General features: G+C 39.2%; 1 protein-coding gene across 1 annotated transcript in view; it reads left to right on the top strand.

Moving 5' to 3' along the window:
- The window catches only part of PPME1 (protein phosphatase methylesterase 1), a 68314-nt gene that overhangs the window by 39811 nt on the left and 12430 nt on the right, over window positions 1-16073 (top strand). Inside the window, exons 6-7 of the mRNA XM_049889838.1 lie at window positions 6291-6445; window positions 10624-10714. Coding sequence (XP_049745795.1) covers window positions 6291-6445; window positions 10624-10714 — 246 coding nt within the window. The remainder of the gene's footprint in view (window positions 1-6290; window positions 6446-10623; window positions 10715-16073) is intronic.

Here is a 16073-nt window from a genome sequence, read left to right as displayed (position 1 = left end):
TTTTTATGTGTCCAATATGTTAGTCATCATATAAAGCATTTGAAAATTCAAGGCACAGTTTAATTTGTACAGTTTAGTTTGTGCTGGCATATGAAATGTTTTCTTCTATTGATGGAGTTGAATAGAATATAGACTTCTATTGTAGGCCCAAGCTTGGAAAAGTATGCAAGAGGCCCTAATAGTATGTTCTTAAGGTGTTCTGCCTATATCCTTTGTCCAGTTTCATAGAAAGATGGAAACAGTGTATTTTAAAAAATCACTGTCTTCGTTATGTAATGCAGCTATAACAGAAATACCACAAGTGGATAGCTTTAACAGAGAAATTTATTCTCGCACAGCCTGGAAAGCTAGAAGTCCAAATTCAGGGAGCCAGATCCAGGAGAAGGCTTTCTCTCTGTCGGCTCTGGGGGGAAGGTCCTTGTCATCAATCTTCCCCCGTTGGGGAGCTTCTCAGTGCAGGGACCCCAAGTCCAAAGGACATGCTATTCTCTTTGCTCTTGTTTCTTGTCATGAGGTTTCCCCATCTCTCTGCTTGCTTCTCTTTTTTATACCTCAAAAGAGATTGATTTAAGATACAACCTAATCTTGTAGATTAAGTTCTGCCTCATTAACATCACTGCCTCTAATCCTGCCTCATGAGCACCGTAGAGGTAGGATTTACAAAATGTACGAAAATCCGCATCAGATGACAAAATGGTGGACAATCACACAATACTGGGAATCATGGCCTAGCCAAGTTGACAGATATATTTGGGGGAAACACAATTCAATGTATTAGCGATCACTAATTACACATTTCCCTGGGCCTCAAAGTAGCACATACAGTAGCTTTCAAACCTGGTTGCTTATCAGAAGAATCACCCGAGTACCTATATAAAAATACAGATGTTTTGGCCCTACCCCAGATCTACTGAATTAGTTACTTATATTAGTGGCATCTAGGCATTTATATTTTGATAAAGCTGTCTAAAAGAATTTGATGTAGCCAGTCTAGCGACTGGTGTTTGGAAGCCACTGACCTATAGCATAATCAGGAATCATCTAACTACCCTGCTTTAATACATGCTCTCAGGTTAATACATATTCTCTCAGGTATTTGGCCAATTTAGGCCAAAAAAATCTGACTCTTTTACCTTAGTGGCTTTAATCCTTCAGAGCCTAAACTCATGGCCATAATTTTATTATCATCATTGGTGCCCTTTGCATGCTTTCTATCAATCAGACTTTATTAAATGTAAAATAAGTATTTGTTAAACTTAAATAATTTATTTTAATTAAATTATTTATTACAATTAATCTACATTATTAACTATAACATAGATATTATCCCTTTTTTTAAAGAGGAAATTGACTCAAATAGGTTGAATAACTCGTATGAGGTCACATGGTTAGTAGACTGGAATTATGATCATTCAACTATAGTGCTTGTCAAAGAGAGAGAAGTAACAATGTAAATGGTGTGAGTACCAGTCCACTCAATGAATATATGCCTGAGAGACCATGAAAAGGGATCCAAGAATCTACTCCCACAGTTGGTGTTAGTTCCTAATGCCTTTTGTAGTATGAGCAATAAAACCTGGAAAAGTCAAGCATGTTTGTCATATCTGTGGTAAGATTTGTGAATGATTTTAAGAATTTAAAGGTTTTCTTTACTGTTGACAAAAAAGTGAAATACATTATTTAAATGGCCAGGCAGCTAGACAATAATAATAATTTATCAATCATAATTTATCAGTAATAAGTGTATCAATCTGGGTCCACTCAGGAGAGAGAAACCACAGTAATTTGAACAGGGAAAGTTTCATATAAAGAATTATTAGCTATAACAGGGGATTGGAGTAATGAAGGATTGGCTAGTCAGTAAAAAAGAACTATAAAGAATAGAGGACTAGCAGGTAAAAGAAACAGCAACTACCCCTTGGGCTGAGATAGTATTCTTAAGGAAGACACCCCCCGCCCCCGCTCCCGGGGGGCCGAGAAGTAGAACTTATTGGAGAGGGCACAACTGTGGCTCACTGAAGGGCAGAGAAGCCAGTATGATGCCACGTTAGCAGAACTTGCTGGAAATTGGCTCTCTGGAACTTGCTAGAAACTTGCCCTCTAGGGTGCAGGGGAAGCTATTGCGGGGAAGTGTCTCACCAGAGGCGCTTTGCTACAAAAACGTTGAATGGGAGAAGGGAGTGTGCAGTGCTGGAGAGGGCACCTGTGCTGCAGGAGTTGGGTCCTGAGGAAGCCATGTATGCTGCTGTAGCTGGTGGCTTCTTGTGCTGCAGGACCTAGGTGCTGGAGAAGTCTTCCACACTGCTGGAGCCTATTAATAAGTGAACGCACACAAACTAGAAAGCAAAACCCTTTCTTCGAGCACTGTCTCTCCAGTGCCTTCTACTGACATAGTTTAGCTTAATGCCAGTAGGCAAAGGATAAATAAATATTTAAAGGACTCAGATCCAGCTTTGTAGAGCAAGCCATGAAGGATGAATTGGAGCTGAGAGACAGATAAGTTGATAACTGGCACAAAAAGTTAAAAAAATTATAAAAATCATTCACAATAGATGAAGGTGATGACCAAGAACCAGAAGGGCCAACAAGTTGGATTCTTGCTGAAATAATCCATGTTATAAAATGTTTCAATAATATCTGAATTCAGTCACCCTATGAAACAAAAATTTTTTAATGGGCAGACCTAATGGGCAAATAATGGTATCTTCAAATAATTTTGATAACACGATTTGTGCCTTACTTGTTAACTTCAAAACCTACAGAATCCTACATAAGATGCAACTCCACTGAGAGTAGAAAAGCCAAGATTTGAACTCAGTTCATTCTGTTTCTGTTATGTCTGGGCTGTACAATAGAAAATGAACCAAGTATTACAATAAATATGACAGTCCACTTAGAAAGTATCTTCTAAAATCTAATACATCCAGTTACAGACTAGATTTGTAGGTAACCCTGCTACTTCATCTTTATTTCTCTGGAATTTCAGTACATGTCTCAAGTAAGACACTAATCTTGGTGACCAAATACTTTGCCTGACTTCAGTAAGAATTAATTTCTCCTGTTGGTAGATGATCAAGTGACTGATTGTAACCACCTTTTTCCTGGGTAAATACACCTTTCTGAAGCTTAGACATGCTATCAAGTTGTGTTGTTTCTGATCCTGTCTACCTTCATACATGAAGCAGATATAGAACCCTCTCCAACACAGTTAAGGAGGATTTTAAGGAAACCTAAAAAATTACATAATCTTCCATAGCATCGTTTTGAAGCCCTGGTGGCACAGTGGTTCAGAGATCCAAAAGGTTGACTGTTCGAATCCACCAGCTGCTCCTTGGAAACCCTGTGGGACGGCTCTACTCTGTCCTGTAGGGTCACTGTGAGTCAGAATCAACTTGATGGCAATGAGTTTTGAGTTTTAGCATCCTTTTATTATACTCATTATATCTGTTACCAAACAGAAGTTTCTTGGACTTGTTCAAGAATTATACTGGAAATTGTACATTGTTATGTAGCACAAACGTGATCTGAACTTTAGTCTTTAAAAATCACATCAACAAGGTTTTAGATTAATCAATTGAACCTATATATTTTTTTCCTGGTGCATCATTTTTATATGCAAAATTAACTTTGGAATATGACCTGTTTTTATTTTTCAGAAACTCCATATAATTTTCCTTTGTGTTGCTTATTCCAAAGGTAGCCTGTTAATCTAGTTTTTGTTCCTGATGTATTCCAGTAGTCTCTGGGCAAAGACACCATAGTTCTTTTTTTTTTTTTAATTTTTATTATGCTTTAAGTGAAAGTTTACAAGTCAAGTCAGTCTCTCATATAAAAATTTATATACACCTTACTATGCACTCCCAGCTGCTCTCCTCCCAATGAGACAGAACTTTTCTCCTCTCCACCCTGTATTCCCCTGTCCATTCAGCTAGCCTCTGTCCCCTTCTGCCCTCTCATCTCCCCTCCAGACAGGAGCTACCCACATAGTCTCATGTGTCTACTTGAGCCAAGAAACTCCTCACCATAATCATTTTCCATATTATAGTCCAGTCCAATCCCTGTCTTAAGAGTTGGCTTTGGGAATGGTTCCAGTCTTGGGCTAACAGAGGGTCTGGGGACCATGACCTCCAGAGTTCTTCTAGCCTCAGTCAGACCATTAAGTCTGGTCTTTTTATGAGAATTTGAGGTCTACATCATACTGCTCTCCTGCTCCATCAGGGATTCTCTGTTGTGTCCCCTGTCAGGACAGGCACTGGTTGTAGGCGGGCACCATCTAGTTCTTCTGGTCTCAGGCTGATATAGTCTCTGATCTAGCTTTGTAGGCTTTGGGCTCATAATTACCTTGTCTTTGGTGTTTTTCATTCTCCTTTGCTCCAGGTGAGTTGAGACCAATTAATGTATCTTACAGATGGCTGTTTTCTAGCGTTTAAGACCCCAGATGCCACTCACCAAAGTGGGATGCAGAATGTTTTCTTAATAGATTTTATTATGCCAGTTGACCTAGATGTCCCCTGAAACCATGGTCCCCAGACCCCCGCCCCTGCTACTCTGGCCTCGAAGCATTTGGTTTATTCAGGAAACTGCTTTTGGTTAAGTCCAGTTGTGCTGACCTCTCCTGTATCGTGACAACATAGTTCTGACTCTGTGGATTTACCCTGAATCCACAATCCCCTATCCCAAGGGAAAATGGCTGTAGCATGCTTCAAAAGGTAGCAGGAATCTGCAAGTCTTCTTACTTTGATAGAAATTTAGTAATGTTTTGATAGGCCCAATGAGAGTAATTGACTTGACAAAGTCGTAACTGTTGGTAGACATTTCCTCAGTTTCCTTATCTATAAAACAGTAAAATAGACCCATCCAGACAGTGCTGTTAAAGGATTACATTAGATGTTATGGGAAAGATGATGTTATAGCACGTAATAAGCACAGAATAAATACTAATTTTCTTTTCTTCCTCTCATATAATTTTGTCTTCCAAAGAGAATTTTGTGTTAGTATAGAAGCAATGCTGGTGCAAAGAAACTTGGGTTTTATGTCTTAACTCTATTATCTCTTCATATGACTGCTTAAGCTGCCTTACTTTGTCTTAGCCTTAAATTTAACTTCAAAGGAATATTAAACAATTACTTGTTTTTACTTGTAAAATTGGGTAGTCTCCTTATCTCCCATTCAGTTTGTTTGCAGATGCTGCAGCTACCTTATTTTGTACCTGAAATTGTTACATGAAATTTTTTAAATTACTTCCTTCAGAAGTAATTTAATTATGAGTATTGTGGACATACTTGAAAGGCTATGTCTCAGCACCCAAACCTGCTATGTTTGGTTAACACCGTGAGTGCTTGAGGTATATAGTGATGCTCATCAAGACAAAACTGTCTTTTGAACTTGACTGACTCAGCCTTTTCTAAAAGAAGGCAAGAGTCTCTAGAAACGAACTTTACTGTTCTCATTTCGCCTATTACTATAGCAAAGAAGGCCAATATTACAAACAAAAAGTAAAGTTCATATTTCAGTTCCCATTTTCAAAAGCTTCAAAGTTTGACTTTGTTAAACAGCTTTACTCGTAATTGAAGGCTGGAACAGAAAGCCAATAAAAACTGGCTTTGAACACCTTTCTAGTATATCAGAGCATTATAACTTATGTTTATGTTCATCCTTCAAACAACTTTACATGACAAATTATGATTATTAAGTTTGGAGTAACACTTTTCAAAGTAGTTGCACATTCACTGCCTCATTTATTCCTCAATCTAGAGTAGTAACTGACATTCTTGTAATTTTATAGGTGTTTAAACTCAGTGCCTGAAAGACTAACTGATCCAAGATCACATAATAAAAAATAAACTGGAGCTGGCTCAGTTTGTGATTCCGAATCTTACGACATTATAACGCTTAAAAAAGTTGTTTTCCTGTTTTGTAGATGAGGAAACTGAGGCATAGAGCAGGTCAGTGATTTGTCCAGCTCAAGCCTAGGTTCAAAATAAAGGTATATGTTTATGTAATTGAACTAAATGTAGACCAGTAAAAGCGTGGTATAAAGGAAAAACAGAAAATTTGGATTTTTTAGTCTTTAACCTGCCATTTGTCAGGAGCGCAAAGTGTGTGGCTACCTCTCTAGATACTGGGGAGCATGTTAGGAGGTTTACATAGGTATGTTTACATGATATCACAGCAGACCTTCACAGTCTCCCAAGACTATGAATTACAGACTAAAAGGAAGGAAGTGGAAAGAAAACCATTTTTACAGTGCTATCAGAAAGCATTCCCAGTTTTGTTGCTTCTCTTTGCAGAGATGTTGGCAATGTGGTTGAAGCCATGTATGGGGATCTCCCTCCTCCAATCATGCTAATTGGACACAGCATGGGCGGTGCTATTGCAGTCCACACAGCATCATCCAACTTGGTGCCAAGCCTTCTGGGTCTGTGCATGATTGATGTTGTGGAAGGTAAGTTTTCTTAGTGCTGACCAAATCAGAATGTTTGACATCCATGGTAGATTATTGTTATCTTGTTTTAATTTTTGTCAATTTCATGGATCTTAAAGTATGCTCCTCTGTCTTTTTATAATCAGCATTTTTCCATGCCAACAGAAACTTTTCATAAACAGCTTTTTCAATGACTGCATAGTATTTCAACCGTGTGGATGTCCCATAATTTTGTTTAACCACTTTCCTGTTATTGGGACATTTAGGTTGTTTCCAGTCTTTTACAAATAATTTTTTTTTAGAATTTGTTTTATCTTTGTTGTTGTTGAGAAATATACACAGCAGAACATACACGAATTCAACAATTTCTACATGTACAATTCAGTAACATTAATTACAGTCTTCAAGTCATGCAACCATTCTCACCCTCCTTTTCCAAGTTGTTCCTGCCCCATTAACATATATTTACTACCCCTAAGTTTCGTATCTAATCTTTCGAGTTGCTGTTGTCAGTTTGCTCCCATATAGGTAGATCTTAAAAGAGTACAGTGCTCAAGGCAGCCATTCTTTACTGGTTAAGCTAACCTATTGTTTGGTTTTAAGAAGACTTCAGGGAATATTTTTGGTTTAAGGTTTAAAGATTATCTCGGGGCAGTAGTTTCAGGGGTTCTTCCAGCCTCTAAGACTCCTGAAAGTCTGGATTACATGAGAATTTGAAATTCTATTCTGCATTTTCCCCATTTTGATCAGGATTCTTCTATAGAATATTTGATCAAAATGTTCAATAATGGTAGCCAGGCACCATCCAGTTCTTGTGGTCTCACGGCAAAGGAAGCAGTTGTTTGCGGAGGCAATTAGCCACACATTCCGTTTCTCCCTTCTCTTCCTAACTCTCCTTCTTCCTCTATTGCTCTGGGCAAATAGAGACTGATTGTTGTACCTTGTATGACCACTTGCAAGCTTTTTAAGACCCCGGACACTGCACAATGAACTAGGAGGTAGAACAGAAGTGCAGTAAACACATTAGGCCAGTTAACTGGGATATCCCTGAAACCATGACCCTAAGCCTCCAAACCAAGAAACTGAATCCCATGAGGTGTTTGATTGTACATAAGCAGCCTCAGCAGCTACTCTTTCTTTTTGTCGTTTTTGTGAATATATCTGTCACACAAATTTTGCCGATTTAACTTTTTATGGGTGTGCACCTTATTGAAAGCAATTACATTAATTTGCTGTGCAATCCTACCCTTAATCAATGCAATTTTTCCGTCACCGTAAACCAAACTCAGTGCTCTGTGAGGAATAACCCCTGCTTTCCACTCCCTCCTGACACTGATAATCACTCATAAACTTTGGCCTGTTCTTGTCTTTTTATATAAATGAGGTCACATAATATTTGTCATTTTGTGATTGACTTATTTCACTCAGCATAATGTCTTCAAGCTCTATATTGTAGCATGTATCAAGACTTCATTTCTCTTACTGACTGAGTAGTATTCCATTGTATGTATGTACCATATTTTGTTTATCAATTCATCTGTTGATGGGCATTTAGGTTTTTTCTACCTTTTGGCTATGAATAATATTTTTATATAAATTTTGTTTACAAGATTTCATATTATTGTGTTGTGTTTTTAATTATTTTTTAGGATAGGTGGCCAAAAGTGGAAATACTGGGTCAGTGGACATGGACGTTTTAAATGTATATCTTATTTTGGTTTCCAAAAAGTATGGCCTTTTAGCTTGGATCAAAAGACAATGGGCCAAGCATGTATGACTAGATATTCTATTTTGTCATATCCAGAAAGAATGAGTTTTGTTGGGCCCAGGAAAAAGTACAAGTTGAATATTTAGTTTCTGAACTACTCTGCTAAGTGGAGGTCATTTGACAGTCAGTTAAAGTAAGTGAAGCCTTTTTAAGACTCTGTGTAGATAACCAGTGTCTAATCAGAGTATCAGAGACATAGGCAGACTCCACCAGCGTAATCAGCGTCATGCAGCTTACTCTCTTCCTGAGATTGTGTTTACAGAAAAACCTGTGTCAGGCAGCAACCTGTTAGAGAAGGAAAATGCAAATATTTTCCACTAATAGAAAGCAATAAAAAAGTGATAAGCTACACTCTGTCAAAGGTCGAGAACTTGGCAAGTCCTGGAAAAACAAGGCAGTCCCATCAAGTTCTTGCTTTCACAGGTTTCACTGTATATGCAAACATTTTAAGAAAAGGTAATTTTTAAGTATTTGTGGGAAGAAACAGTAGCAGGAGAAAAATCACTGTTTAAATTTTTCGTAAAGGTAGAATCAGCATTTGGAAATAGTCTGTGCTCAATCCTCGTTATGTTAGCTGTTATTTATAGAGTATAGGTAAAGGTTACCGTTGGTGACTCTGGTAAGTGTTTTTCCAATCCCAAGAATGTTCTCCTCTGTAGAACCTAGGGTTTATCCTACTAAAATTGAAAAAAAAAAAAAATGAAAAAGAAGATCCAGATCTGAGAATTCTGTCGTCAGGTATCTATTGTTGCCTAGTATATTCAAAATTTGTCAGCTTAAAACAGTAATAAACATTTGTTATCTCACAGTTTCTGTGCGTCAGGAATTCGGGAATAGCTTAGCTAGGTATTTCTAGCGTAAGATCTTTTAGTGAAGTTGCAGTTAAGATGTTGGCACCAAAAAAAATTAAAAAGATGTTGGCAGGTGCTATAGTCACCTGAAGACTTAAATGATGTTGTAGGACCTGCTTCTGAGATGATTCACTCATGTGACTGGCAAGTTGGTACTGGCTTTTGGCAGGAGGCCTCAGTTTCATGGGAACCTCTCCATAGGTCTGCTTGAGTGTCCTTATAACTTGACAGCTAGCTTCTACCAGAGTGATGATCCAAGAGAGAGCAAGAAGGAACCTGCCATGTCTTTTATGACACAGCCTCAGAGGCCACACTACTGGTTATACCCATCAAAAAACCTGTTGCCATCAAGTTGATTCCAATTCGTAGCAATCCTATAGGACAGAGTAGAACTGCCCCATTGGGTTTCCAAGGAGCAGATGATGGATTCAAACTGCTGACCTTTTGGTTAGCAGCTGAGCTCTTAGCCACTGTGCCACTAGGGCTCTGCTGGTTATACAAGTGTCTTAGGCTGGGTTCTCTAGAGAAGCAAAAACAGTAAAGCATATAAATATATATAGAGAGAGATTTATATCAAGGAAATGGCTCATGCAGTTGTAGAGGCTGGAGCATCCCAAGTCTGTGGATCAGGATAGAGGCTTCTCCCAATTCACGTAGCTGCAGGGGCTGCCGAACCCAAGATCTGCAGGTCAGACAGCAGGGCTCTTGCTCACAGGCTGTGAAGATCGACAAACCTCACGATTGACAGACAAGACCACAAGGCATCTCCTGATTTACATAGCTGCAGGGGCTGGCAAACCCAAGATCGGCAAGTCAGAGAGCAGAATTTTCACTCACAGGCTTTGAAGATCCACAAATCCCAGGATTGACAGATAAGCTGATAGCTCTAGTCCCAAGAACTGGAGGTCAGACAAACAGGAAGCAGCCACAGGATCCAGAGCAAGCAAAAAGCCAGAAGGTCTGCTTGTATTCACATGCAGGCCACACCCCCAAGGAAACTCCCTTTCAACTGATTGGCTACTCATAGCAGATTCTATCATGGGAGTGATGACGTATAAAAACTTGGCCCAGCCAAGTTGACACACAATCTTAACCATCACAAGTCAGCCTATTCAGAGTTGGAGGGGACTATACAAGGCAGTGAATACCAAGAGGCAGAAGTCAAGCCATTGCATCAGTCTTCCGAGCTACATTTGGTTTTTATGTTTACTTTTTAGGTCCTTTTTTTTTTTTCAATTATGGTACAAATATATATAACAAAACATTTCATAGGATGTATTTGCCGTTTCAACCTTTTTTACATCTACAATTCAGTAGCATTAATTGCATTAACCATATTGTGTAAACCATCACGACTATCAGTTTCCAAATTTTTTCATCACCCTTAAAAGAGACTCAGTGCCCCTTAAGCAATAACTCCCTCTCCCCCTCACCTGCTGTCTTCTGCATTTTCTTAAACTGCTTTTTTTTTTTTTTCCTCAAGCATCCCTAAATTCTACTGCCACTGAGGACAGATACATATAGATGACTCAGGAAATGTAAATGCTTAGAATACATTAAAATTTTTGTTTAACATCTAGGTACAGCCATGGATGCTCTTAACAGCATGCAGAATTTCTTACGTGGTCGTCCTAAAACCTTCAAGTCTCTGGAGAATGCCATTGAATGGAGGTAACCCACAAATCTGTACTTTCTTTTCAAAGTTAGTTTGTAGCTTTCCTTTTTCATCAGTTCTATTACCATGTTCAAAGGAATAGAAATTCAGTTTCTGAGCTTAGCTTTATTGTAATCACATGAGAGGAAACATTTGTGTAAAGAGCAGAATTTTTTTTGAAATAATTGGAATATTTCAAACTTGGCTAAGTTGTCTAACTCTAAAGCCCATCCCTTTTTCAATACACTGTAGTACCTCCTAGAATCTTGGTGATTTGGTATCGTCTGCTCTCTTGCTGTCTATCTCCTAAGGTAAGACTTGGACTAGGTGGTCTCTAAGACTTCTTCAGTCTCTGATGCAGTGGTTTTAGATTCATTTTCCGTATTCCAGATAAAATGATGGAGAAGCAGAGAGGATGGGTGTAGATTCCTTTCTTCTGTTTTTATCTTGGGTAAATAATTTATCTCAGTATTGAGCTTTCATAAAAATCACTGACAGAATTGGCTATGGCTTCCACGTAAGTAAAGGCTATTCAGTTATTACTTTATTCGTTAGTCAATAATTTGAATAAACTTTTATTAAACACTTACTTTGTACTGAAGGTTGAAGATTCAGAGATAGTAAAACTATCCTTTCTTGCAAGGGGATCAGTCTTGAAATAAAGTATCCTCACCATCCTGTCTTCAAAATCCATCTCCAATTCCTTCTCTAGAACCCCTTCTTTAACTCCCCCAGATGCTCAGTAAAATTCAAAAGACCTTTAAATCTGTATTATACTGTATTGTTTACCCCTTAAGTCTTCCAGTTCTCCCTTGAGGGATATGCTCATCTTATTTTCATTAATGCCATTTCTGCATCTTAAGGGCAGGAGTTGTTCTCACTTTCTTTTGCACCAGAACTTTGAACCCCACTGAGAATTTGCATTTCTAACAAGTTCCCAGAAAGTTATACATAAGAATCACCTGGGGATCTTATTAAAATGTAGATTCTGATTCAGTATATCTGGGGTGGAAATGCAAACTCTCAGCAGGGGTTGGGAACTAATCTGTTCAAAGCCCTGTTTTGCACAGTGTACAGCACAATGCTGGCTGCCCTAGCAGGCAGAGTGTATCTGTTGACTAAATCAGATACATCAAGTAGAAATTTAGAGCCTGGTAAATATATCCTAGGGAGTTTCCTAGGACAGAGGGTCTCTCATGCCAGAATGTGGCTTGCCGAAATGATGTTTGTGTTTGGTGAAGTTGCTTCTACCACCCCTTGTTTACAACCAAGACAGAAAATTCATGTTCTCTCAGAGGCACCAAATCTCTCTCTCTGATGGGTAGCTGCGGCATTAAGGATGCAGCTGCTGTCAGCTTGGCATGTACTTTAGGCACCCTGCCTGCGTCTCCAGTAACAACCAGTGAGGAAATTGTTCCAAATCATCATTTTTTAATTTATTCAATAAACTTTTAAGTATGTAAAATATGTCAGTGCCTGATTTAAGAAGTGGGGATGAATCAGGCCCAATTCTGATCTTCAAAAAAGTGGGGATACAAATGTTTACAAACATTTAAACATAATACAGTGACAGAAGAACAGGGGATACAGGAAAGAGTCAGGCACCCAATCTGCCCCTGGGGATCATGGTTAACATTCTCTTAGAAAGAGTTTTGATTCCATTGCCAGATGTAAGAGATGATAAGGGTTTTATTTGTTTAATGTTAAGATGTCCCACATTCTGTGATCTTCAGAGCTCATTTTCTGAGCCTGAGAATCTGAAAGAATGCTATGAGGTGTGGTTGGTAATTTTGTTACATACTGGCTGGATATCTAAATTAAGTTTATGACTCATGGCCATTTTGACTGTTCCAGAGTTAAAAAAAAAAAGTGTTGAAATACAGTAAAGGTTTAAAATGAAGTGGATTCCTGCTTTGTTCTCTTCATCTTCCAGATGGGAGGCAGTGTTTTGTTCTGTTGTATATAGGGTCACTATGAGTCAGAACTAACTCAACAGCACCTAACAACAACAACATGATGATGATGAGCATAGACTAGGATGACAACAGAGGAAGTGATAAGGTCAAATTTGGAATATGTTTTGAAAGAGAACTGACAGGACTTGCTTATGGATTGGATATTGGAAGAGAGAAAAAGAGAAGTCAAGGATGACTCCTAGGTTTTTAGTTCAAGAAGCTGGATGAATGATAGAGACAGAGGTAGATTTGGGAGCAGGTGAGGGGTGGGGGAATCAGGAGTTTTGTTTGGATAAGCTGAAATGCTTATTATACATCTGAGTGAAAAAGGCAGTTGTATATAGTAGAAGATACTGAGCTAGAGATAGACTGGAGAATCATCATCACCCAGATGATATTTAAAACCATGGGATTGGATGTAGATAGAGAAGACTGCCTTGGGATACTCCATAACATTTAGAGCTTGGGAAGAAGGGAAAGATGCAAAAAAGGGCACTGAAAGTCACAGTTGATGAGGTAGAAGGAAAACCAGGAGAGTACAACAAGTCTTTCCAGAAAGAGGGAGAAAGCAACTAGGTGAAATGCTGCTGAGAGATCAAGATGAGGACCAAGAAAGGACCATTGGAATGGAGGTCTTGGTGACCTTGACAAAAACATCTTCAGAAAATAATTGGGAAACAAAAACTGATTGATACAGGTTGGGGAAAGAATGGGAGGTGACAAAGTAGAGAAAGGGAAGTGAGATAACTCATTTAAGAAGTTTTGTTGTATAGGAGAGTAGAGAAATGGGGTCATAGCTGTAGTGAATGTGGGGTTAAGAACATTTTTAAAGTCTAGATAGTACAGTATGTTTATGATAGCCAATGAAGAGAGAATAAAATTGGTGACACAGGAGAGAGATGGGCCAACTGAGGGAAACAAGATCCTTTCATAAGCAAGAAGGGATAGGAGCCAGTGCCCAAGGCTGGCCTTGAACAGGAATAGAGATATTTCATATATTCAGTAGGCATCAAGGCAGAGTTGTTTTGTCGTCGAGTCGGTTCCGACTCATAGCGACCCTGTGCACAACAGAACAAAACACTGTCCGGTCCTGAGCCATCCTTACAATCGTTGTTATGCTTGAGCTCATTGTTGCAGCCACTGTGTCAATCCACCTCATTGAGAGTCTTCCTCTTTTCCGCCCACCCTGTACTCTGCCAAGCATGATGTCCTTCTCCAGGGACTGATCCCTTCCGACAACATGTCCAAAGTATGTAAGACGCAGTCTCGCCATCCTTGCCTCTAAGGAGCATTCTGGCTGTACTTCTGAGATTTGTTCGTTCTTTTCGCAGTCCATGGTATATTCAATATTCCTCGCCAACACCACAATTCAAAGACGTCAGTTCTTCAGTCTTCCTTATGCACTGTCCAGCTTTCACATGCATATGATGCAATTCAAAATACCATGGCTTGGGTCAGGCACACCTTAGTCTTCAAGGTGACATCTTTGCTCTTTAACACTTTAAAAAGGTCCTTTGCAGCAGATTTACCCAATGCAATGTGTCTTTTGATTTCTTGGCTGCTGCTTCCATGGCCGTTGATTGTGGACCCAAGTAAAATGAAATCCTTGACAACTTCAATCTTCTCTCCGTCCATCATGATGTTGCTCATTGGTCCAGTTGTGAGGATTTTTGTTTTCTTTACGTTGAGGTGCAATGCACACTGAAGGCTGTGGTCTTTGATCTTCATTAGTAAGTGCTTCAAGTCCTCTTCACTTTCAACAAGAAAGGTTGTATCATCTGCATATTGCAGGTTGTTGATGAGTCTTCCTCCAATCTTGATGCACCATCCTTGTTCATATAGTCCAGCTTCTCGTATTATTTGCTCAGCATACAGATTGAATAGGTATGGTGAAAGAATACAACCATGACACACACCTTTCCTGACTTTAAACCAGTCAGTATCCCTTGTTCTGTGGGAACAACTGCCTCTTGATCTATGTAAAGGTTCCTCATGAGCACAATTAAGTGTTCTGGAATTCCCATTCTTTGCAATATTATCCATAATTTATTATGATCCACACAGTCAAATGCCTTTGCATAGTCAATAAAACACAGGTAAACATCCTTCTGGTAATCTCTGCTTTCAGCCAGGATCCATCTGATATCAGCAATGACGTCCCTGGTTCCACGTCCTCTTCTGAAACCGGTCTGAATTTCTGGCAGTTCCCTGTCGATATACTGCTGCAAGCTGCTCTGAAGGCATTGGCGAAAGACAAGGCTCCAGGAATTGATGGAATATCAATTGAGATGTTTCAATAAACAGATGCAGCGCTGGAGGTGCTCACTCGTCTATGCCAAGAAATATGGAAGACACTTCCTGGCCAGCTGACTGGAAGAGATCCATATTTATGCCTATTCCCAAGAAAGGCGATCCAACTGACTGTGGAAATTATAGAACAATATCATTAATATCACACGCAAGCAAAATTTTGCTGAAGATCATTCAAAAATGGCTGCAGCAAGATATCGACAGGGAACTGCCAGAAAATCAAGGCAGAGTATGTGGTTACAAATGCTGTCAGATTAGTAGAGTCACTTGGTAGAAAGAGGATATAGTAGTACTCATTGCTTCTGCTTAGCGTTAAATAAGAAACAAGGCCATATGTAAGTGGTTAGGAGGAGCTTTAAGATTTTGCATGACTTTTTAAGCTTAAAAAATCTTTCACTTGGCGTTTACAGTTCTACCTGGGGTATGCAGTTATTCTGCTTTGCCCTTCGGTGTACTTAGGTGGACTAGTGTGAAAAGACTAAGAGTCTAAGCTATATGGTACAGCATGCAAGGCCCTCTAGGACCTAGCCCCTGCCTACCTACCCTATCCTGTCACATCCCTATTTGCTCTCTCCTACTCTTCCTTGTATTCTGTCCTTTAAAATCACTATCCTGCTCACTTTTTCACACCACATTGCCTTTATACACAATGTGCCCTCTGCCCAGAATGCTCTGACCACCCTCTTTTATCTTTCAGTTAACTTCTCATCTTCAGTCCTCAGTTTAGACAGAACCTTTGGGAAGCCTTCTCTAACCTTCTTATTCAGAATAACATGCTTCCTTTAAATACTTGCATTATTATATTAAAATTATCTGTTTGTCTCCCCCTTCCCCATTTCCCTCCCCAATTGAGTTTATGTGCTTCTTGAGGACAGGCCTGGCACATAGTGTCCTCTTGGTATATATTTGCAGAATTGAAATAGCTACAGTGTCTTCAGTTCATTTTCACTACCTGGCTTATAGCCACCATAGCCAGGTGGGAGTAGTGGTAATCTCCATAGGAAGCAAGGTTGGTAACCACAACTCAGAAGCAGATCATTTTTTAGTAGGTCCCACAGAATCCACAGAATTATTCATTTGGCTCTGTGATGTAATAAGATGGGTGCTGAAT

The sequence above is a fragment of the Elephas maximus genome, chromosome 7 (assembly GCF_024166365.1).
Source record: "Elephas maximus indicus isolate mEleMax1 chromosome 7, mEleMax1 primary haplotype, whole genome shotgun sequence".
Lineage (NCBI taxonomy): Eukaryota > Metazoa > Chordata > Mammalia > Proboscidea > Elephantidae > Elephas > Elephas maximus.
This window is presented reverse-complemented; position numbering and strand designations above follow the sequence as displayed.